This window comes from Tauraco erythrolophus, chromosome 3 (genome assembly GCF_009769465.1).
Source record: "Tauraco erythrolophus isolate bTauEry1 chromosome 3, bTauEry1.pri, whole genome shotgun sequence".
NCBI classification, from domain to species: Eukaryota; Metazoa; Chordata; class Aves; order Musophagiformes; family Musophagidae; genus Tauraco; species Tauraco erythrolophus.
In genome coordinates this window covers 49,945,903-49,970,638 of record NC_141467.1, presented here as the reverse complement: position 1 = coordinate 49,970,638, position 24,736 = coordinate 49,945,903, and the positions used below count along the sequence as shown (strand labels likewise).

At 38.5% G+C, this 24,736-nt stretch overlaps 1 protein-coding gene across 5 annotated transcripts in view; it reads right to left on the bottom strand.

Moving 5' to 3' along the window:
- Window positions 1-24,280, bottom strand: part of DLGAP1 (DLG associated protein 1) — a 143,804-nt gene extending 119,524 nt beyond the window's left edge. For 3 of the 5 annotated variants that reach the window (XM_009981976.2, XM_086609217.1, XM_009981978.2), the window contains exons 1-2: window positions 23,327-24,280; window positions 8,133-8,347 (exon numbers count right to left, since the gene is read on the bottom strand). In XM_009981976.2, coding sequence (XP_009980278.2) covers window positions 8,133-8,347; window positions 23,327-24,280 — 1,169 coding nt within the window. Of the gene's footprint in view, window positions 1-8,132; window positions 8,348-15,102; window positions 15,154-23,326 lie in introns of those variants that run through there. The other 2 variants (XM_009981979.2, XM_009981980.2) reach the window with 1 other exon arrangement.
- Between the last annotated feature and the right edge of the window lie 456 nt (window positions 24,281-24,736).

Here is a 24,736-nt window from a genome sequence, read left to right as displayed (position 1 = left end):
ATGAAGTAAGAACCTTGTATTATTTTGCATTCTAGTACATTTTCCAATTTTTCTGATGCAGACAGTAATAAATACTGATTATTACAAGAGAGAGTTTTAATAAATGTCTATATTATGCCTATTTTGGTGTGATAAAGTAATAAATAATAACTGTGAACATTTTTAGGACTAGCTCAAGGAGGATTGCCTTCCCAAAGAAGCTTTTCAAGGTTTCCTTTCAAGTGTAGAGTAATCAAGGCTCAGTGCAGATTTGCAATAGCAATTGTCAGATATAAACCAGAAGAGATTTATATACTAGTCTTGAAAACTCTTGAGCTTGCCTTCAGCACGATACATCACTGTCAGAGTGCAGAGCTGCACAGACACAGCCCAAGCATGGCTGCCACCCCATCATCACTGAAATAAAAGGAAGGATTTGGGTGCTCTGGATGTGGCTGCTGGCGTTTGAGGATGACAAACGCAGTTAATGCTTTCTGCGGTTCCTGGGCTTGCTGCAGGCAAAGCTGCTGGGCAGTTGGAGTGCAGGCTGGTCAGGGAGCACAGCCCCTTTGGAGGGGAACGTGAAATTGCCGTGCTACTCGGCTACAGGCGCAACCACAGAAATCTCTCACAGGCACTCAGTAGCTGCTGCAAAGGTGCTTTCAACAAAAATATTCTTTTCACACCAGCAAATAATGCAAGCAGCTATTGTACGATCGTTCTCTGTCTTTGTGGTGTACAATGAATAAGAAAGCAGGCACAACGTACGAAAGTCTTTAAGGATTTTCCCTAATTTCTCCCCTCCTTAAAAGATTTATAAGTTCATTAGGAGGATAGGATATCTTCAAAAGCCAAGTATCTTCAGATGAACTTTCATTCACATGTGTCACTAGGAGCAGAGTGGTATTTGATGCTGCCCTGCACCTCGGTTGCCAGGGGCCATACGCTTTCTTTGCTGCTCCCTACCCCTAACCTTCACCCCACACTGCACCCAAGCCAGTAGAGAGTTACTAAAATAAGTTAAAAGCTACTCCACCTTAGCAGTAATACAAACAAGAAAATACAAGAAACAAATGACTGGGCATCAACATGATTTAGATATCAATAATATCTTTAGTTGTAAAAGCAGAACAATTATTCACTTTCATGTCTCTCTCACCCTAACATGATGCAAATTAAAGAATATCCCAAAGCATGTCTGCAGAAACACTGTTTATCCTGTAATTTCACATTAAAACTAAAGCAAAATATACTAGTTTAACTTTTCCCATTTTTAATCGAAAAGGGCTTCAGCACTTCACAGTGAAGGAATATTGCACTTCTAGCTCATCAGAACAGAAAATTATTATGAATAATTAACTTAAATATTGTTGCCTGCTTGCTTGTCCTGTTACGCTGGACACTAAGGACTCCAGACTGCATTTTGTGCAAACGCACATCTCTTCTTATGTCTGTGAATTTTCTGCATGGCAGATTTAATACATCAGCTGAGCTCCCCTTAGCAAATTAAACCAGATGATAGTACAAGATCACATATCGGGAGTCAAGCATGGTATGGCTGGCAGCAGTCAGAACACAATTTCAAAACCCTAGCAATGAAATAACATTTAAAATACACGAAAGAATTGTGCAGCACCGCTGTGGGTGGGATAGCTATATTTACTATTTAACAGCAGGCCTTCAGGAATAATTTGGTCCTGATGAGAATTTTATTTTTATATTTCAAAAATAAGTTAAGAAAAGAAAGTAAGAACAGTGACAGTGAGTATATTCAATAGCCTGAGAAAGACAGAGAATCGTAAAAGATAGGCCTGGAGAGGTCTTCATGAGGTCCTTTGGTCCCTCCTTCTACCCTAAAGGAGGATCAGCAACACTTAAATTTGTCCTGACAGATGTTTTCTACCCTTTTCTTGAAAATGTCCAGTGAAGTGATTTCTCTTGGCAATCCACTCCCATGCTTAACTATCATTACCATTAGGAAAATTTTCCTAACATATAGCTTGTGTATGTCCTTGCAGTTTAAGGCAGTATTTCTTCTCCTGTCTCCACTGGACATTATTAGCTTCCTTTCCGAGGCAGCCTTTTCAGTAGGGGGGCAGAAGCAGGGCTAAAAATAAACAAGATGAGTTTTGCACACAAACATGCAGATTGGCTGTGTAAAACCTATACCCTGAAAGAGATGGCTGAAAAACACACCCTGGTTCAGTGACTATAATTGTGTTTCTTAAAGTAAACCCTAGAAGTGCCCATTTGACCGATAAAGTACAGCAATAGATATATGGCTGTTTAAAACAGACAATGGGCTGGAGTTGAATTCACCAAAATCATTTGCTCTAAACAGAATAAATGTTTACAGGATTTAACAGAGAGAAGCTAAGAAGCTGGAAGTCCTCACTCTCCCCTGTGGCTATGTTTAACATAAAGCTAAATCTTGTGCAAAGTTGAGCCAGATGACTAGATACAGGACAAGGATTTTAATTTCTGCAAGGAAGGTAATTATCTAAATGAGGTTGCAGCTCTTTAACAAATTATGGACTTCCAAAACTCTGCTCCAGTATCGCTAAAAGATCACACTTTGACTAGCAAAGTTAAAAGCGCTTTTTATTTTCTGGCCTATGTTTATTCTTATGTAAGTTAATCGTGACTGTTTCATTGCCTCAAATTTCAGCAAGTAAAGGTAAAAGTGAGACACCAACTTCAGTATAGGTCACATATTACAACAAATTTCTGACTTCTCATCTTAGAGAAACAAGAAGTAACGTTATTTAGACAAATGTGACAATTCTGACATAGCAGGGCATAAGGGCACATGGAGCTCGGTGTGGATTGACACGAGGGTACATTTTATGATAGGATAAGCAATGTCTGCTGGCAGTGAGACTGTAATGCCTAGGGCATCTCCATTTCAGTGCAAGATGGATTGGTAAGGATCATCATAGAACCCGAGAGGAGGGGTGCCCATCCTACCTACGTACTATGCAGTGAACTGTAGGAATGCCCTCTCTCCACAGAGGACCATACAGTGAGATGAGGGAGTTTCTTTCTGTGCTGTAAAGCCATACATACCTTTGTGTCAGGGGACATAAAGACCAGAAAGCAAGCTGCCATGGGGCACAAACTTTCTCACCTGCTCATCAGTGACATTAAGCATTAACTGACTGAACGTGCTTTATCTGTCCATCAGTGGAAAGTTGCAACTGTTCATTAAAAGCTCCAAGCTGTAAGTTCCTTCAATAAATCAATATCCTCTGCTCCTTAAATATCATGTATACAAACCAGATGTCAGCTGCTGTAAGGAAACCATTGACTCCAGACATATGCACACCTACTACCTGAAAATAAGTGTGTATTTTATTGTATTGCCTTTCAAATTTTCTTCTGACTTATAAATTATTCACTGAACTTAATCATATCTGACACATGAGCCTGAAAAATGAGAAACCTGTCCAACAGCTTCTCCCTAGCTTTCAGAGAGAAGAGAAGGGATTGCAATAACATGAATAAAAAGCCAAGCAATACATCATGCATCGCTGACTGTGGGCTGGGAAAGTTACTACCTAGGCCGACAATAGTTCCAGAATACTACTCTTTCGACTGCACATCTTCATGGAGATGTTCCAGTCTCTTTCATGGGAAATAAAAAAAAATGTCCCGCTTCAAGAGAACAAACAAAACACACCTCAAGGAAAATGGAAACAATTCTTTCACTAGCTAAAGGTTTGATGAAAATGAAAGAGACTGCAACATGAAACAATGAAACACACTGTACTGGAAACATACTGTAAAACGCTAATAAAAGATTAATCAGACTTATTCCTTTCGCACTAATTAAGAAAGTCATTGTTCCCTAATTGAAAGTCACTCAACAAGAAAGAAAATTAACAAGCTTCCCTGCATGTGTCTAAAAATATTCACTATACGGAAGATGAGATGTTGCATCACCTTGTAACTCCCCCCTCCCTTCCCCAGACCTGCGATCTGGGCCAGTGAAATTAATGGGACATTTTCATTAATTTTAGCAGAATAAGGACAACACCTCCTTTTTAAAAAAAAGTATGCTTTTGTTTATATGACACCTTTTTCTGCGGATATATTGGAGCATGTTTTAGTAATATAGAAACACCTTAAAGTAAATAGGACCTCATTCCTAAGACCAAGATGGTTTTCATACCAAAGGATGTATGCTATGCTGTATGGTAAAGTGCAGTGTAAGGACATCAGCTTCAGTTTGCTCAAATGTCAGAACAGGCTAGCCAGTGTGCCAGGCTACAATTATCCTTACATCCCTTATCATTTCCCTCCTTATAGACAATTCCCAAGAGCAGCATTTTAGAAAAGCTGAGAAAGCGGGAGAACCATGTCCAGAGTTTATATGAAGAACTATGGTAACAGGATCCATCTCTTAGATCTCTTGTCCTCAACAGAGTTTTCTAGTCACTGCCATATTCCTCATCTTTTAGGCTGGGAAAATGCTGACACCACGTTATACTTTGCGCTGACTCGCCAGCTACTTTGCCAACTCTTTCAAGAGATAGTAAGGGACAGCTGCAGATCTTTCTCTGCCTTATCCAGCTACAGATCTTCACAAAGTTTGCTGGAACGTCCTATCTTTCAGACTTCAGTCTCTCTGGCAAACTTCGTTAAAGTTGGGCAATGGATTCAAAAGCTACAGGCAAGTGGAGGTGACAGGTTGGCCTGTGGACAGACAATGTAATTGCATACTTCTTCCCCAATGAAAACCAGGCTAAACACAATCAAGGTACATATAGATAGTGAAGGAATATGCCCTGAATCAAGCTCAGAGGTAGCAGAAATGTCAGTTATCTGTTGCCTGCACGTTCTTTAGACGTTAGCTAACCAGTCCATTTTCCATCTGCTTACAAGTGGAAGATAAACATTTGCCACTTTTCAGGATTGGGTAAGAAAACGTCACTTCTGTTTTTTTCATCTGGATCAGTTTGTCTGGACTGTGAAAGATTAAACACCAAGAAGATACTGCCAGCAAAGACAGAGGGAAAAAGCTGCTTACTTCCTGGTAGGATAATGAGAGTGCAGCAGCGGAGGTGTGCGTTTCAAGATCATAGCAAGCTGTGATTTATTCAGAATGGTACCACAGCGTTTGACACATGTGCTGTAACCACATGGAAACCATGGCATGGGAGGAATATTGTAGGAGGGAGATTGTAAGGTATAGCCAGAAAAAAACCTCAGCAAAAACAGGAAAATAAATTTGTGTTACGTAAAGGAGATATGACACAGTTGTGCTGTTCAAAAGTTATTCCTTATATAAAAAGAAACATTGGTAATAATGAAAACCCTTTTGTAGAAGAGTAGGCGCATGAGCAATGGTAGGTAGGTAGGTGGGAGGAACAGCGTGGGTTGTGAGACCAATATTAGACTCAAAGTACTCAGAGAGGAAAAGTCCCACAAGATGAAAAATCCCTTCAAAAACAACAGTGGAAGCAAAAGGGAACATGTTTTTAAGTTGTTTGCTCTGTCAAAGATGAAAGTGAAGCCAACTACAGACTGCACACAGAAAACACAGAAATGAATTGCAGAAGTTCCTTGACAATTCCTGCTGTAGAAACACCTCTTTCACAAGGTGCCTTGCTCTGCACTGACAGAAAAAACATAATTAAAGGAGTGAAATACCACTCAGCTTTAAGATGTTAATAATGTCCTGCAAGGTCAGCTAGAAAGTCCACTAGTGTCAGTAAAAGGCTGCCAGCTGACTAGAGTGGCTTTTGGCTCATTTCCATAAAGCTCTTATTCAGGTGCAAATTGAACTCAAGTCCACAGTAAGCCAAGGAAATAACTTGTTATCACACATTACACAATTGCTTGATGACCTATATTCAGTGAATTAGGGGCCCTAATTTAGTCTCTGGCTGACATGCCAGCAAAACTCTATCACAACTCTCAGAATAATCAGGGTAGCCCTGGGATGAACAAGCAATGTCATGGTCAAGGTCAAGTCATGCTACTAAGAAAGTATGAACAAGTCTGCAAAAAAGACCGAGCTTAACAGAAGACTTCCATTCCCAGACAAAGCACTTGGCTAGTCCTCACAAAAAAAAACCCCTCGAATTATCATGTTCAGCAGAAAGGAATAAAAGCAATGCATAATTATGCATTATACAACTTGTCTCTGAAAGTGGAAAGGTTTCCCAGGAAGAGAAATTTCTATAAAGTATCATTCTAGATTAAAAGAAATAATTCTATTTCATCCTAATTTATGCTGAAAAGTCATTGAAAAAGAAAAGTTATTTCATATTTTGTTCTCTTTTTTGTTTTACTACCATTTAGCATTTTGCCCTTCTACCCTGTAATTTACATCCTACTTCCGCAGAGCACCTAAACTTACATGAATTCTACAGAGTGCAGCTTAAAATTAAGTACATTCCTAAAAGCTTTCCCAAATAGGAAGGGATCAAAAACATACGTGAAATGAAGTATTCATACAAGTACTCTGCTGAATTACAATGACTTCAAAGTCAAACCCAAAAGCTTCTGCTACCTAGCCCCTCTGATCTAACATCCTCTGTGAAGAGTGACATGCAGGACTTTTTATTTTTAGTAATTCCATATTCTTTTGCAAATCTCATATCTACAGAGAACAGAAATGACCAAGAGCAAATACACTCACTGTGATGCATTGTACTTCACCTGTATATCACAGAACTGTGGAACATATGTTTCTAAAGTCTCTAAAAGCATAAGCTCCACTCCTGATAGTATGTCCATGCGTAAAGCATGGCTTTACGGAGTTTCGCAGTGGTTCATAACGTTTATGTTCACCTTGCAGAGGCTGCAACAACTGATCTCAGAGGAGGAGTGTTGGCTCAGGAAAGGATGTGCTAAAGTCTGCTGGATGATGAGAGGAATCACTCGATCCCTTGAGCAAGCACCAGCTAGCTTATGAAAACCCCTGCCGAAAATTAGACTGCTTTCTCCTTGGACACTAATGGGAAGACAGAGCAGAAGCAATTCCTGGCCTCCCCTGAGACAAAGTCAGGCAGGCTGCTATGGGGAGCTGCAATAAGCATGTTTTTGTCTTCCGGTCTATTCATCACTGATGTCAAGAGCATGACATTCTTAACAAGGATCAAACACTTTTCTCTAAAATCTATTTCTCAGATAAGGTCTCTGGGAAAAAAAATGGGGTAGATGAGGCCAAGGAAGGAGAAGAAATTAATGAGGGAAATGCAGAAGGAGTCTTTTGTCACTAATCACGGATACTAGAAGAGATACAGTGCTTTTTTTCCATTTTAAAGCTACAGCCTTAGGCGAGTTATACTAAAATCAGGTTATTTTTGGTTCAGTGAACTATGATTCACTATTATAGCTACGAATTTTGCAGAAGACAGACAGAAACAATTGTTGATTTAAATACGCACTATTTTCTTTTATGGATATAATTTATTTTCTTGCTTTAGGGGATCTCTCCATTTTAGAATCATTTAAAATAGAACACTAATACCAAAATTGTCCATTTGTGTAATTTTCATGAGAATTTGGGGGGCTCTTTTAAAAGGCCCAAATAAAAGAAAAACATGAATTGACATTAAAAAAATGTAAATTCATCATTCCTCTTGACAAAAGTTTTCATAAACAATAAAAAAATTTCAGTTTTGATTATATTTCTCCAAAAAATAGTGCAATTCAGAGTGACCTAAAGAGTGGAAGACTAGAATTTGTCTAGTTTCAGACAGTCATTGTTCTTTTTAATTAAATGTCAGGTGCTCTCTTATGAGTTGCAAAGACTAGCTTGGGGTTAAATTCACATGTTGATTATAAATAAATATATATAAACACACAATTATGCAAATCTTCCACAGGTCAAAGCTATACCAGCAAAGTGTTTAAAGAACAGACCTATGTACATACCTGAAAACGCAATTAACACTAACGAGTTGAAATGCTTTGCAAATTCAAAGCATGGGTAATAGGGTCCCTCTTCAGAATAACATTGCAATGCATTCCCAAATCTACTCTTGTTCAGGAAAAAAACAACTAAAAATAAGCATGACTGAACACACTTGCTTAAATACTTTCCTTAACTGGTACCTAGAATTAAGAGGAGAAACAAATAGGAATAGAAACCATATGTCTTAATGGACAGCTCGATACGATGTGGTAAACCACGGACTTACTTGAGGGTGGTGAGTTCTGTAAGGGATGGCTGGGTGGCCTTAAGATAGCTCTCTCTCCGTGCAGCAATCTTTGGAGATGGCTTCGGACTTGTGTCTGAGTCTCCACTGTCATCATCCCCCATGGCTTTGATGTAACTGCCACTACGCATTCGTCGGCAAGGAATCTCATCATCTTTCCCTCGTGGAGTGTATCCAGTCCATTCATCTTGAGGAACCTGAAGTGATAAACACAATTCTCTTTTCAGTACGCTCTTCCCCGACGTAACTGCACAGCAAGATTTGACCCAGCCAAGCCGTAACAGAGCCATAATAAAAACTCTCATGGCCCATTCTCAATCTCATTTGACCACTGTTTGCAGAGGAGGCTCACTTCTGCCCCTGTGTAGCCATAAGCACCTCTGGAGTTGTTTTTTTCCACTACTTATCTGGGAAGTTTTTAGCAAACATGCTGACATAGGAGCCTCGGTCAGGTCTAATATTGGGCTGGATAAGTCTGGGTGTTTTTGGTGGTTTTCATTCAAAGCATTTACAAACCATATCAGGGCATTTTTGGTTCAGCTCAACATATGCCTTCGGAGAGGCACAAAAGATGAAACACGAATCCCTATATCACAAACTCTTCAGACAGAGTGTGCATAGCTACACTCACAAGGATGATTTTTGTTCAAGATACATTTAAAATCAGTGGAGCTATGTATTAATCATTACAAAAGTAGATTTGCAAGTCTGAAATTATATTACTATTGATTCTATAGCATAATTAGTGTGTTTGAACAGGGATCCTCCTTTTGAATTATCTTAGTCTGAGTGTTTGAGTCATACAACTCTTTATTCCCTTCTTTTTCTTCTTATTGATGTACGTTATTTCTCTCAATCTGAACTAAGTGCTGCTGATTCTTTGCATTGGAAATCTGGAACACAGAGAACGTGCATTCACGAGGTTTTGGGACATAGCAAAGGACAGTCCAAGAGCATGATACTCTTGCCCACCCATCCTCTCCCTTCCTCCACTCTTGAGGCTTCTGATCGTTGTAAACCAACATCTTTGTCTTTCCTGTAACAGCAGAAACAGCATGCAGCAGAGCAGGGTCCTTGAAGGAGTTGTCCTGAAGTTATTTTGCAGAAACTACATTTTTATAGTAAAGATGAAACTGCAAAAGTACTTTTTAGTTAAACATATTTTGTGTTAGATTTAAATAAAAGTAGTTGTGAATTTTTAGTTTGCCACTTTTCTGGTTATTCTTAGTGAATCGACTCTGTAAAGCAAGCTATATCTACAATGCTCAGAAACCCTTACAAGCCATATTAAACAAGGAGTCCCAAATCTGGCTTGCTAGAATTTGTCCTGCAGCTTACAAATGCTAGCATCTACCAGGATAATCACTGAGTGTCTCTTTTCTGTGGAAAATTCAGTTTGCTCATCAACAACATTTAACTTGTGCTGAGTGTCTTGTGTATCCGTTGCTTCCCAAACTTCAGCCGGACCATTTACATGTGAGCTTGTTTCGACAACCAACACTGAAACACTGAACTGTTGCTAGCAGCTTAGCTGTTGATTCCCACTACAAACATAAACCTAAGTCCAGAGGCTGTAAGGCCTTTGAAATATTGCTGTCAATGTAGGTCAAATTTTTATGGCATTTTTTAAATTTATGTTGCTATAAACTGCAACTCAAAAACTACTGTGCTATACAAAGGAACAAATATATTTAATGGTCCTATGCATTCATGGGTTTATTACTAACTATAATTAATTAACCAAACTATCATAAGCCATGCCATTAATTTGTTTCCTGCTGATTTCAAACACAAGACCTTGTCAACTTTCTTCCTTCATTGACTCATCTTGTCCTGCTACTGACATCATGATTTAGGGCCTTCCTTGAGCTTCCAGACTCAAACAAGTCCTCTATCTTCTTGTGCTCAGTTTAAGCTCTCTCTTTTCTCACAGATCTCTCTTAGCCAATGTCCTAGTTTTAGCTGGGACAGGGTTAGCTCTTCTTTTTAGCAGCTAGAAGAGCTCCGTGTTTTGGTTTTACTCAGAGGCTCGCTCTGAGGAGAACGCTGACAGCGCACTGATGTTTGTAGTTGACACTGAGGTCTCAAGGACTTTTCAGCTTGTCGTGTTCTTGCCAGTGTGCAGGAGCACAACAGGATAAGGGGGGAGCATAGCCGGGACAAGGGGGCCGCGATTCCCCTTGTGATTTGTGGTGGAACTTAAGATTGAGGGCCAAACTGGCCAATTAGCATTCCACATCATGCAGCGTCATTCCCAGTATAAAAGTGAGGGTTAGCTGGAAAGAAGGGCTTTTTGCCCTTCCGGGACTCTCACTTTCGGACTCTCGGAGTGCTTTCTCTCTCTCTCTCTCTCTCTCTCTCTCTATTTCGGGCCTCCCGTTCATCCAGGATTGCAGTATCAGGATTTATCTGTTTCGGGATTGCAGCTTGGGAAGAGACGGGCCTCGGTCAAGGGGTGGTGAGCAATTACACCATACATCACTCGTTCGTATGTATTTATCCTTGTACATATCCGTACATATACATATTGGTAGCGGTAGCAGTAAATTGTTCTTATCTCAACCCACGGGTCTCTTTTCTTTTTCTTCTTTGATGCTCTCCCTCATCCCTGGGGGTTGGGGAGTGAGCGACTGTGTAGGGTTTGGTTGCCGGAGAGGCCTAACCCACGACAGTCAAGTCTGGCCTTGATAAACTCACTTGGAGCTTTGATATTTTCCTCAGAGGACTCAAGATTTAATCCTGGAAGTGTACTCTAGTTTATGTCTTTATCAACATTTCTTCTTATGACTCAGTCTTCCTTCTCAGTTGCTCCATGTTTTATTTAACCAATTCTTTCCCTGTGTCTTTTTAAAGTAAATTTCCATGTTTTCTTTAAATATCCTTTAGTTAATGACTCTGGTAACTCTACTGCTGTGAAATATTTAAACTCTTTTCTTCCAGCAGCACACAAAGTTTGTTGCTGTTTTCTTTTTGTTTTTTTTTTTTAATATTTGCCTGGGTTTCAAGAACATAAGTTCTTTAAGGCAGGAATATGTTTCAAAGTCCAGTTTTCTTACTGAACAACGGCATGCAGAATCGTGTATCCATAGAAAGTATTTGAATAAATACACTTGAAAACACTTAAAATATTATTCTATAAAAGGGTAAGACTCTAACTAAGAATTGGAGTATTACAGACTGAGAATATTAAGTATCAATACAAACTACTGGAAGAACAGGATTGAATATATGGCTCTGACATGTTTCCATGTCAAATTAAAAAAAAAAAAAGAAAAAGGAAAGTTTCAATTCTGTGGCTTCTACATTTATGCCTAGACCCCAGATCTGGAAAGTTGATGCTTTCCTGGTATGTATACATTTGTAAAGTGCAAATGAAGGTAATACTTGGTAACAGTTTTGATTCTGATTTTTGACATACAAGAGCATTTTACACTCCTCCTCCAGCCACTTATGACAGACGGAGGATAATATTTTTTTTTCAGGTCTTATTCTGCATTGGTTCTAGGTCTACAGCATCATCAATCAATGAAAACACAACCTATATTCATACCACCCCTCACATACATTTTGGAACCTACAACTTCTGCTTGTCAACTGTAAAACCTTGACTTTTCCAATCACTCATGTACAAAAAAGAAGTTAACACAGGTTCAGTAAAATCAAGCTCTGCTGACATGTTGATGACATGCTCAGAATTCAGTCAGAAGTTTAGAACCTGTATTAGTGTATTTCCGATCAGTTTTCAGGCAGATATTAGAAATCTAAGTTACAGTATGTAGAGAATCTGTGAATTCTCAGAGGACATGCACTTTAATCTGTTTAATATTTTATTCATTATGCTTTAGTTAAAGATCTGTGCTTTTTCTCATTAAAATAAATTAGTGAATCAATCTTTAATGCACTAAATATGTTGGTATAATGTTAAGGTTGATGTCTTTAACTGAGAAAGAGTCAGGGGAGTTAAAGTGACAATGCTTATACAGCACCCATAATTCAGGCAAGCTGAGCACCTGTGGTTTTATTAAATCATAGACATGCTGTTAAATTTAATGCTATAATTTATAGGTGCAACACAAGTGATGAGATATAGCTGCTGTGGGTACCATAACTCTGAAATTCTTGAGTTCTGTTATGAACAACCCCATACATAAGTACAATACCTTTTATCTCAAAGTTTCTCAAAATGATTTGCAATATGTCGGACCTGTAAGAGTTCTGTCCATCAGCCAGGGTCTCACTATCATCAAGGATGTGCCTATAAAAAAGGCACCATCTGCTCAATGTGTGGCAAGAAGATCTCGATATGAAGAACTACAAGCAAACTACTGTCTAATTGTATTGACCAGTCTTTTTATGAACTTTAACTTTTATGTCATTGTACAGTAACTTTTCTCTAAAATCATTTATGAGTATTACTTTCTGGATGATAATACCTTTACTTGGAATGAGATGAGAGGTGAAGGTTGCCTGATTTTTGTTGTTTTAGCACTAATTTAGATACCAGAGGTCAAGTTTTGAAAGCCGGTTGCAACGAATTTACCACAAAACTTCCTGTTTACACATGCAAACACTGTGTACCATGATGAGCTCTGAAATCGTTGCTCTCGCCCCACAATTTGTGTGATGTGATCAAGAGGAAGTTTCCAGTTTGAGCTCTGCTCACCCAGTGAAGTGAGCAACCACTCAGTAAAAAACAGCATGCTACCTTTGTAGTAGCTCTTCCACCTTTTAAATGCTCTAGTTACAGAAAAAGAAAGCTGAGCTGTTCACATAGAGACCAGGGGCAAAGCGGTCTCAGCTGTTTTGTGGACTGAAGTTATCCGCATGTGCAAAACCAAAGGAGATGACACAAATGCAACCCATGTTCCATTACCATATCATGGGTTTAAAGGTAAACCCTATATATGCCAAAGAGAAAAAGGATGGCTGTGGTTAGGAAAAGCATCCAAATTTAGAGAACATCCTAAAATATCAACCCAGATATGCTTCTAATTTCAGTTAACACACCGAGAAAGTCAGTGTTTGTACAGACTATCTTGCTTGCCTAGACAAAGCTGCAGTAGAAGAATGTAATGGATATTTGATTAAAAAGCTATTTTAGTTAAACAGTTTGCTCAGTTTTCTTGCAGATATTTAAGGCTAAGTGCTTTGTGGTTTTTTTTTTTTTAACTCTTTTTCCATTTTTTTTTTCGTTTCAGTAATGTTTCAGTATTTCAGAGAATATTAGGGAAAGAAATTTGGCTCCGATTCCCCTTTATCTTATTTGAGCTTCACAAGAGTTGGGAAGCCCTAATTTCAGCAGTTGGAGTAGGAGAAAACAGTAAGACATTGTGTAACTGGTAGAGAGCACTTGCAGGGTAAAGAAACACTTTAGAACTAGCAATACTTTTTATGAAAGGATCTCAGAGCACTATCTGTGTATTACTTGAGGAGGACAAACAACCCATAAAGCTCAGCATTTCCTTTCATTTTACCTATTTTGCTGTTTAGAAAATACAGGCAGATAAAATAATGTCAACGTTTTAATACTTCTGTGCCTATAGTCAAATACTTCAAGCAAGACCTACTAAAAGAAGTGACCTGATTTTCAGAGTGCTTTCTTTGGTGCCTAAAAGGCATGGCTGTAACAGCTCAATGCAGACAATACAATTTACTGTCACAGTAAAGTGTTTCATATCATGGGAAAAAAGTAAAAGATAAAGGCCTCTCAGAACTACAAATTGTGAAAATAAAATCGATCACATTATTTCATGCATTCTGTTTCTGTATGTATGGTACTAAACATTCTGTAGTGTATTTCCTTCTGTTGATCTAGAAAAATACTGGGAAAAGGATCTATGTGAACCTCCAGCTCTTTTATTTTTTCAGTCAGGAGGTCTGCGCAAATTTTCCCACAGGCTCTTACTTTGTTTGAATGCCCAATATTTTGTCTTGCAAGGTCACATACTACACTGCACGCAACTGCATATGCACAGTATCTGCTGCCTTAGAGGATTAATGGCATCAAGATTGGTATACCTGAGATAAAGCTGTTTCATGCTTTTAAGAAAATCATATTATCCAATTACCTTGGCAATACCATTTTTTCAGTATCAGAATATCAAGCAGGAACATCACTTGCATGATTGTTTTTGCTCTCATGAAAAAGAAGGACGAGCTAATCTCAGTTCTAACAATGAACATCATTGTTTTTATTATAATAGAACTATTATTATTCACTTCATTGAAGTAACAGAGATCCTGGAAACATTTCATTCTGCAAATGATCTTTAAGATCATATACAAATATTTCTTTACAAGCCTAAAAATTAAGAGCGCACTTATATAAAAAGCGCAGTGAAACAGAACACCGTTATTACTTGAAAATACATAGAAAATATTCAGCAAAGGCCTCTGATCCAGGCAACTTACTGAAACTTAAGACTTCAGTATACATCTAGAAATAAAATTTTTGTTATAAGTATGAAAGCTAAGCCTGACTATGGTTTCCTTCTTCTGACTAAATGGCAGATATAAGACTCTTCTGCAAACAGAACAGACTATACAGATAACACACTGTCACCAGCCAACATCTTACCCAGATTCAGCTTCATTTAGTGTATAGATTACCTGTCCTGATCATTAACTAAATTTATGTTGCTCTGGAAGTGTTCACACTTTGTCACTAGCCAGGCTGGACTGACTGGTCAATTCCTTTAATGTATTTTTTGATATAAAAGAACTGAATTTTTCTGACAGTCAAGGTCCCCAAATAAAGAAACTAAGCAAACAGGTATATTGGCCCCCCAGTTTTAAAAGATACATTTCAAAAGTGCACACACACAGTGGTATGTGAAATAAACCCAGCATGTAAGGACAGAGGTAAAGAAAACATTTTTTATTCAGTTTCTGAACAATAAAATTAGAATGTCTAATTTCCTTATTTTTTTGCCCCAAATTGTTATTAACTTACCTTACTGGATGAAACAGCAAACAGACTGTCTCTATAGCAAATTAAGTTCATTATTGATCTCTAGTTTGATTTGGTTTATTGCAGCTGAAATCATTAAGGCTTCTCCCTGTTCTTTGCCAAAGCAATGTGGATGACTATAGCAGTAAACACAAGGACTGGAAGGAGTGGCTAACCATCACTCACAGCAGTAGACTTGTAACTTTAGCTTTCTATTAGTATGCAAATACTTAATGAAATGAAATCACAGAACTGAAGAACAATGCTTAATGACTGCTCAGTGCAGATTTTCAAACCCATGCAATTTGGTTTTCTTAGCTGTTATTATGCCTCTTCTGCGTGCTGTTAAGGAAGTTTCAATTGCCATCTTCCACTTACTAAGTCTATTCCTAGCACTCATGAATATTGAATTAATCAGACCAATAAAGATGAGTAGCATTTCATTCTTTCAACGTACATGCGCTAAGAATCATTGAAGTATGTAAAAAAAAAGGAAGCCTTAGAAAGCTTAAACAACAATATATGTTTAATAAGCCTCAAGAGTTTTCAAAACGCTGATAGGAAGGTCCCTTCTATTTAGGACAAACAATATACTCAGTATCTGTGGCAACACTTGCTTTAGATTGTACTACTTCAGCAATCAGGTTCTACTACAAATTCATTTAATTTAGCTGACTTATCTCCATATTTTTTTTTACATGAAGAGCACTGACAATCAAGTCAAAGACCCTGTCCGAGATAGAACACTACTTCCACAATCCTAAGTGCCCACAGCTTGCATCAAACCTGAACAAGCAGTGTGAAGACCTGCAATCTTCCTTCACATAACACTAGTTTGGAAAGTCTTCTAAAACAGTAGGAATCCTCATAGAGTAAGTCAATAGAAAAAATTCTTCAAGCATTGCTCCAGTTTATAATTTTCATTCATCCTAAATTGTCAATCTGATTCACATCCTGTTTTATGAAGAGGAATGCATATCTCCTAGACAAAACAACCACGTCTTGATTCCAATAAATTTTCTCCTCTTGCTTTAGGCGTAAAAATTCAACCAACCATGAAGAGGGCCACATGGATACAATGATTCCAGCCAAGGACCTTGCAAGTTTGCCACCCCAAACACATTCTGCAGAAAGGAAGCCAAACAGCAACCACCACATCTATTAGCTGAAGGAAACATAACTGAAGGTCATACAGCAGGACTCTCGGCTAGGACCTCAAACTAAAACTGCTTCAGTGATACTCACGGATGATATTCTCTCTGTGGCAGAGGGCAGACGTTCATTCTCATCTTTCTCAATACCCTTGAAGCTTTCAGTGCAGCTGGCTATAAAGAGATATGGCTCCTTGCCCAAGTAAGGATGACAGGATGACTGTTAACATGAATACCAGTCCTTGAAAGGACACTTTCAATGACTAGAACATTTCACAAAATGTTCTTTCACTTCTACATACCTTCTTTTGAGATGAACTAGTTCTCTCCCTAATCACAACAGAACCTGCATACAGTCACTAGATGATATCAAATGCCAAAACTGTTAAATGAGATGTCATTTTACCTTTCTTTCACTACACATAATCACAAACCCACTCTCAAGCAGCCAGAAGGAAAATGGCTTGTGAATGGAGAACATGTAGCTGAATCTGTATCCTTGGAAGAAAACAGATGTGGTGGTGGAGCATTTTGAGAAACAGCCCTTATGCTGTTCCTGTTGGCTGACTGTAACTGGCGCTTTGCTAACGTTGTGCTCTCTCAGGCAGCAGCTGTAAGCAATGCAGTTGAGCTACCATCTTCAGCTGGCTATTAGCTTCTGACACATTTTAGTGTACAGTGGACAGATGTCATTGAAACTTCCATAACGCTTTCTTTTGGATGACAGCAATGAAATATACCTGCATAAGAAGCTTTCATTCAGCTCTAAGGAAACTTTCCTGGTTTCAGAACATCATAGCGTGTCTTCTCAGTGACTCCAAATTGTCACCTCTGCTCTACAGTAGTGTCCCATTGGACAACAAATGAAGGCCACGGTCTTGACTCTCATCTGCTGGGAAGTGAATTGCTACAGATCAGGAAATCTCAAAGATTCCCTAACAAACTGATTAGCAGGCTGGGATTCTGTCAGTAAAGCAAAATTAGACACAAACTTATTTGCATAGAAGATTCTTAGAGACCAGTCAAAGACTGTCTCTGGAAGCCCTGGTCCTTCAGCACTGTCACAGTGCCTTATCCCACTGCATAGCACACAGCTTGGCCTTTGGTGAGAAAAATACATATCTGTCAGAAGTCCAGACAAGACAGTTCATTGCACAGGCTCAGGGTAAGAGGATGAAAGGACAAACATAAAACAGATTCATGTTCCTGTTGCTTAATTCACTACTGACAGAAGTTCAGCTGTGCAACAAGCACAGTGCAAGAGGGTTTGTAAGGCAGAACAGAAACCGTGGCCAGCTGTCCCCTGCTCAAACCACTCTTCTGGCACTGTAGTATTTCCCCACTCAAGATATATACTACAAATTTCATTTTTGAAACAGAAAAAAAACTCACAAAACTGGATGTAGGGGAAATATTCCGTATTACTTTGCACTAACCGAAGAAAACATACCACCACTTAGTGTTTTTTCCCTACCTACTTTGCATGTCTCCGCAATAAAAGCTAAGGATTTCAAACTCAGATGCAGATTGAAGTGATCCACTTTGCTGGACTTGATTTGTCTTGAAGATTTTTGTTTACTTTTTTTTTTTTTTACAGTGAAATTACTGAAAATAATAAGATTAAAACACTCTAGATCTTCAAGGCTACAGAAAGGAGTCAGAGCCAGGACTGAGACAAATCTTATCCGTGAAGAAACTGCAATAGATCACAAATGCCAGCTATTATGTCCAGGCATAATTTTCATAAATATTTCAACATAACAGTATATGTAACATAGCGTCACCCAAGTATGTTGCTAAATCCTATACATAGTATACTAGCAACACAAAACGGGGATCCAGTTGCCAGAATTACGTTCATTAATGGATGCACTATTAGAATGTAGGGATGTTAACAGAATGAAGAAACAGTACTTCAAGTTAATCTAGAAAATATAAGATCAGTGTCAGTATGTTGGATACTAAGAAGTTACAGAATAGTGATAAAACTAAAGGATAGAAAATTATTACCTAAGGAACAGGGGCAGATAAAATTGCAGCTAAACGTGAACTACTGACATTGCTGTAGAACAGCACTCTTAGTACTTAGGTGGCCCCCATTACTGCGTTACTCAGACACCAAAGGTCAGTCCAGGTTTTAATTAAATGAATGAGAACATAGCAGTTGTTAAGGTGAAATATGTGGCAAGATCATTCTCACCAACTCAGCTGATAATTTCTTTATTTTAAAAAGTAAATTAAAGGACCGCAAGGATGAGGACAGCTATACTGAAATAATCTCATATACATGTGTCTTAATATAGCAAAGACATCTTGGGTAGGTTTGCAGGTAGGCTAAATAACCAAGATACAGGTTCAATGGAATTATTTGTTATTAATATATTTTTTGTAAATAAGCTATTTTGTGCTTTATTTATATTTTCAAAGGGCTCACAAATTCCCTAATTTTATTCATTATTCATATTACTCATCTCACAATTTAAAAAATGAAATAAATTAGCTTTCTGCGAATGATATTTTTTCAGTTTTAATGTTCTTAGATACTAGTTTATTTTAAAATTCATGAACATGTAAGAATTTCCAAATGTTTTCAAGATTATCCCATTACCTGGAAGCTGACCTAGAATACATTATAACATTTGACATTTTATTTCACCGTTGTTCAAATTGTTTCAATAGCTTTACTGAGAGTATGCTTCATATTGAGCTCAGTAAAAACATTTGAAAGTTTTCATATACTTTGTAGTTCTGACTGGAAAATTGAAGGGGAAATAATATATGCTTAATTCATTTTCAATTTATAATGTAATAAGAGAAAAAAAGACAGGTTTTCAGATACATGAAAAATGGAAGATCAATATTAATGGATATTAAAATACAATTTCTATCTATATACAAGGACATACGGAAAGATTAATTTGAATATGGTAGCTGGGACCGAAATGCAAACATTACAAATGAGGAAAAAGTAATTTTACATATATACTGCGTTAACAAATCATATGACAGATACTGGTCCTTATTAGCAACCTGACCTAGAGTGATATCCTCTGTTTGGCCATCCATAGTCACAGGCCACAGAAAGAGACTGGGATTGAGTAGTATCTCCTAAGAAACCGTGGAAATGCCTTCTCTTGAGATTGGAAAACAAGTCACTTTAACTATGAGTTTCTCTAGCACTAGATATTACATAATAATGCACATTACAGACAACTTACACTCAAGAAACTGAGCACAGTATGAACCAGAGCCCTTTGCCACCAGAAAATGCTTATTACACCCAGAAACTTGGCTTATATGTTTTACAGTATTTCTCACAGTCTCCCACCAACAGACAAGCGATGCAAGTGTGGAACTCGGATGACTGCACCGTCATCCCCACCTACTACTGCACTTCAGTTTCAAGAAGTAAAATTTCCATCCCTAGCCCCAAGTATCTGACACAACTGACTTCAGTCTCATCAAATGGGATCAAAAGAAAACATTTGACTGACCTACATAAGAAGAAAAGAGGAATAATATGAAAAATGTCATCCTTTGTATTTTTCTCCATCTCTTAATGAATGGATCAAGGACAATGGGAGCAGTAATTACAGGGAACATTGAATGGCAAAACTATAATCAGATACAAACTCTGCAGTGTATTTAATACTCTATTAACTTCAACAATCATGAATTCATAGAAAACAAGAGTGTCAAAAATACCTACCCATGTATTTAGACCCTATTGCACAAAGAAAAAGACTGCTGCTTACGTTTCGACTTTGATAGTTTTGCTTAATTTTAATTTTTCCAGAGCAGAAGCTACCAGAGAAGTAAAGGCTGTCCACTGCCTTATAAATTATTCTCTCAAGGGAGGGAAATAATTTGGAAGAAGAATTACGAGAAAACACAAACAGTTCCTTCTCATCTTCCTTCAAATTAGTCCAACTGTAACCCTGGATCAAATAAAAGCACTTTCCTGAAGTAAGAAGCAGCTCAGAAAAAGGACCTCATCTTTCTACTATCCAGCTCCTCATTCTTGAAAGGAGAAATAGAGAGGAGATAAAAATACAATTCCATTCTCAAACACAGATTGAGAGGAGAAGGTTTGCTTGACAGTCTTCAGACAAGTCTGGGAGCTAATATCTCTTTCTGAAGATGCTCAGCGTTGAGACAAGCCTTCCCTAGACCTCCAAGGGCGGACACTGTGCCTCAGCAGCCAGTCTGGAAGAGGAGCCTGCCGGGGTAAAGAAAGACTGTGCAATGCAGGAGGACTCTGCACTCGATCCAAATTCTGAATTATGAGAAATAAGCCCATCTGTAACACAAACTACTGCCAACTCCTTCCACAGAACAGTTATGTGGAAATATCACACCAAGTGGGATAATTGTTTATTATTTCCATGTCTTTACACTGAGAATGTATCCAGATACTTTTATGATAAACGCCCTTACATGAAAATGTGAAGTCAATGTCATCTGTGATCTCTGATATACTGAGATCTATCAGGATTAAGAAAATTACCCTGAGCTGAAGAAAAGTCCCTCCTTCATTGAATTCAAATACTATCACAAGAAGAGTCTGCATGAACAAAATAGTTGCATCTTTAAGGGATCAGAGAGTTTATGTCCTGGACCATAAACAACAGCTTAAACTACAAATGAATTGCTAAAAGCATCTATTTAACATTTAATGAGTTAAATAAAGCAATAAAGAAGTGTCATAACAATGAAATTAAATTATGAGAGTTGTCCAGTATTGCCATGAATTTGCAGCTTTCATCCCATTTAATGCATTTCTAATTGTTCTAACACAGGACACCAGCCTTTTGCTACGATGATGAGAAGGTCACCAGGAAAATAACAGATATACAGAATACCTCCGCAGCCCACTAACAGAGTAATACTCTGCTGCTGTTAATATATATTTACATTGCAGGACAGCCAAAAGGCCTCGATTAGGTTCTGTGCCCCATTGTGCTGGGCACTGTGGAAACACAAAAGGGAATAATGTTCAAGCCCCAAAGGGCTTGTAGTGTAAGAAAATGAGTGATATAGTGAACAGAAAGGCAACGGGATGCATTCAAAATAGACTGACTTTTTAATACCTATATCCATTTGTCATCCTTTCAAGCTGCCAAGAGACAAGAATAATCCTGACCTGCTTCCTCAAATCCACTCTACTCTGTTTGAATATTATTTCCAATGTTAACTGAAGCCTGGTTAAGATCTTACTTTTTTAAAAAAACAATTTCAAACTAGTCTTATTTCCCCGGCTTTTACAAACAAGCATGATATTAGAAAAAAAGAAACAAAATGAAATGAAAACTAAAATAAAACTACCAGGGAGGATGGGAAACATAGTAAGAATGTAGTTATTCTAATTCCTGCCCTTGACAATTGTTGGACATATTTTCATACAGACACAGATAATGTCCTCTAATTCCACTTCAAGAGTCTATTCCTGTCAGTTAAACATTATCTAAAAGTCCCTATGGAGGTGTTCATTTAAAGCTGATGCTGGCACAGTTTTTCGCTCTTTTCTAGCCATCTGGTCACATACTGAAATGTCAGCTATTTTATCTAAACCTAAGAGGAAGATTGAAGGAGTAAACAAAAACATCAACAAAAGAAATCTCACGGTCCAAAGTAACCACAACAATCAAGGCTAAAGTTACGATTTCTTCTCACTCATGTAATTCAGACAAAAGAGACTTAATACAAAAAGACAACTTCAAAAGGTTGCAATCTGAGGCTATTTTGAACCCCCTCTCCCTCCTTGGTCCACACACACAGCTGTAAACACACACTGAGCATTCATATTGCCCACTTTCCCCCCGCACCACTCTCCTAACAATTAATAGAAAATACACAGATCCATTTCTTTAAATTTAAAACTTAGAATCCCAGAGGCTGGCATGCAAAATTATTTTGCATGCCGTTCAATAAAACCTTTTAAGATCAATTTTTAAATGCGGATGCCTCTGTCCTACGCTTTCTCTGCGTACTGACTTAAACAACAAAGTGTGGAAGCTGAATGTCTCATTAAAGCATCCATATGAGAAAACTTGCTACAGTTTCTGTACAAATAGAAAAGAGTCCCACTACATTAAAATGAAACCAAATCATCTCAGCAAACCTCTTTTTTCCTCATGGTCTTCTCTCTTCTCTGCGCAACGTTGTTCCATCTTACACACACACTTAGATGTGCCATAAGTGCTCCGTGTAAAGTGCATAAAAGCTATCCACAGCTCTCCTAAGAATGAAACAGTTTTAATATTTTCTGATCCATGTTCCTGCCACAAACATTCACCGGCAGTATGATAGCTCCAAGAGCAGACATCTGATTCTTGACATTTAAAGATACAATACTGGTGAAAAATAGTGACGCTGTATTAACTGCAAACAGCTTGTGAGGGAGTAGGTGATGTACTCCTAAAATGTATAATCAGAACAAGCAATAATTTCAACCTTTTGATTTTTTATTTTTGACTCAAAGCCATGAGAAAGAGGAATAGCCAGATAAACAAATCTGGTCATGTTACAATAACTGTTTTATGAGAATTTATATTCTATGGCAAAAAGGAAAGTAGGCTGTTTTCCTGCTGAAGGAAGTATTAAGGTACCCCAAAGCTTCTCAAAAGGGTCTCAAAAGCTTTCATAATAAAATAAGCAGTAAATGAAGGCAAATCTTGAAATTACAGAAATCAAAGAATTTGTATCCTGGTAACATTCAGTTAATTGACATTATAATGCTAAATGCAAGCACTACAACATCAAATTCCCTATACCCCTACTGTGACTGCCTTATAAATTCAAAAAGTACACAGAAAGGCCTTATTTTTCGTACACGAAAAAATTAAGCCTGTTCCAACATGAACTGTTTCTTTGAAATACTGAATGCTGGGAAAAAAAAAAAAAAAAAAAAAAGAACAGAAAAAGGAGATTTATTTTTAATTTCAGCAGCATTACCCCTTGTTTGGTGATCAGTGACCTCTTGGGAGAGTTGAAATATCAGAGCCAGCCTCCATCCCCCACAAATACCTGAGACAAGGCAGAGCACAGTTAACAGCAATCAGTTCTCCACACTGTACCTGGAGGTACTGACATGACCGTTCCTGTTGACACGTCTCTGCCTTCACCACTGTCTGGTCCATGTTAACTGATGCTTTCTGGTAAACTTCACGGGCTCTGCTCACGGTTAATGTAGAGGACCAAGAGCTTTTCTTCATTAACTGGGAGTCCATATTCACAGGCAGGTTTGCACAGGTAGAGCATTTGACATCATTATTGCTTCTGGATGACTTCACAGTATGTTCGCTAATAGTGTTATAGGCTTCCATAAAGTATTGGGAAGAAGAACGATCAGGGCATCTTCCCATGGTCATGACCCCACTGGGACCATGATAAATGCAAACATCATTGTCCAAGTTGTCATCTGAACTCCACCATCCTGATGCATTGGATCTGGGCTTACCTTCTGATCGCCTTTCTTTACTCTTGCTGCGCTTCCCATACCTCATCGTCTGCGACTCCTCTGGGCTTGCTTTGCCTCCATTGATGGTCCCCTTGGATGGTCCCTCCAGTGAATGGGACTTGGTAAAGAGCTTTTGGACAGAATGAACCAGATGCCGGATCCTCCCTGGGCTGTCACTGCGGTGCTCCATGGCAGTCCGCTTGTACTGCAGAGTGTGGTAGCCATCCCGATTCAGAGGCAGCTGCCGCTCAAACTGGTCCAAAAGGTTGGCAGGAATGCGGTTGGTCTTGTTGGCAGTTCCGTGGGGAACGAGAGCACACTCGTCCTTGAGTTCGTGGTGGGAATTGTAATGCCTCCGGGGAAACGTGCTGCTGGCAATCTGATCGTTGTAGGGCACCATGCACTCCGCCTGAAAAGAGTTCCTTTGAGTGTAGTAAGGGTGGTCTGCAGGATGGGGGTCCACCGGGTTTAACAAATATGGCTTCCTGTCCGGGTGGTGTGGCAGACTGTCACATGGAGGGTCACAGGCAACCCCATGATGATGACTACGGCTGCTAGATAATCCCTTCATCGTTGACGTAAAGCAAGTCCCAAAGTCATCTAATATGTATGGCTATGCAACAGGCAGATCGCAGAGAAAGGCCTAAAAGAATGAAATACAACAGAAGTTGTAAGATATCCAAGCTATCAGAAAAAATAGCATGTGCACTTTTAGCATTCATTGTTTCTTTTTGTGAAAATAATTGGAATAAACATTCTCTGATTCTTTTTTTATCGCGTAATCTTTCCCATGTCCAAACATAGCGATAGGGGATACCTAAATAATATACAGAAAAATTATTTGGTTCCACCAGCTGGAAAACAGATGCAAGAAAATTCTTCTGATATGCAATTCACCATCATCACTAACCCACAGCAAGGTAAGTATCACCATCTATACTCTAAAACCTCAGTCCTGAAAACATCTGTGGACAGGGGCATTCCAGGAGCCCTTAATTGCTTATCTGCATGTTTTTCGAACCAAACA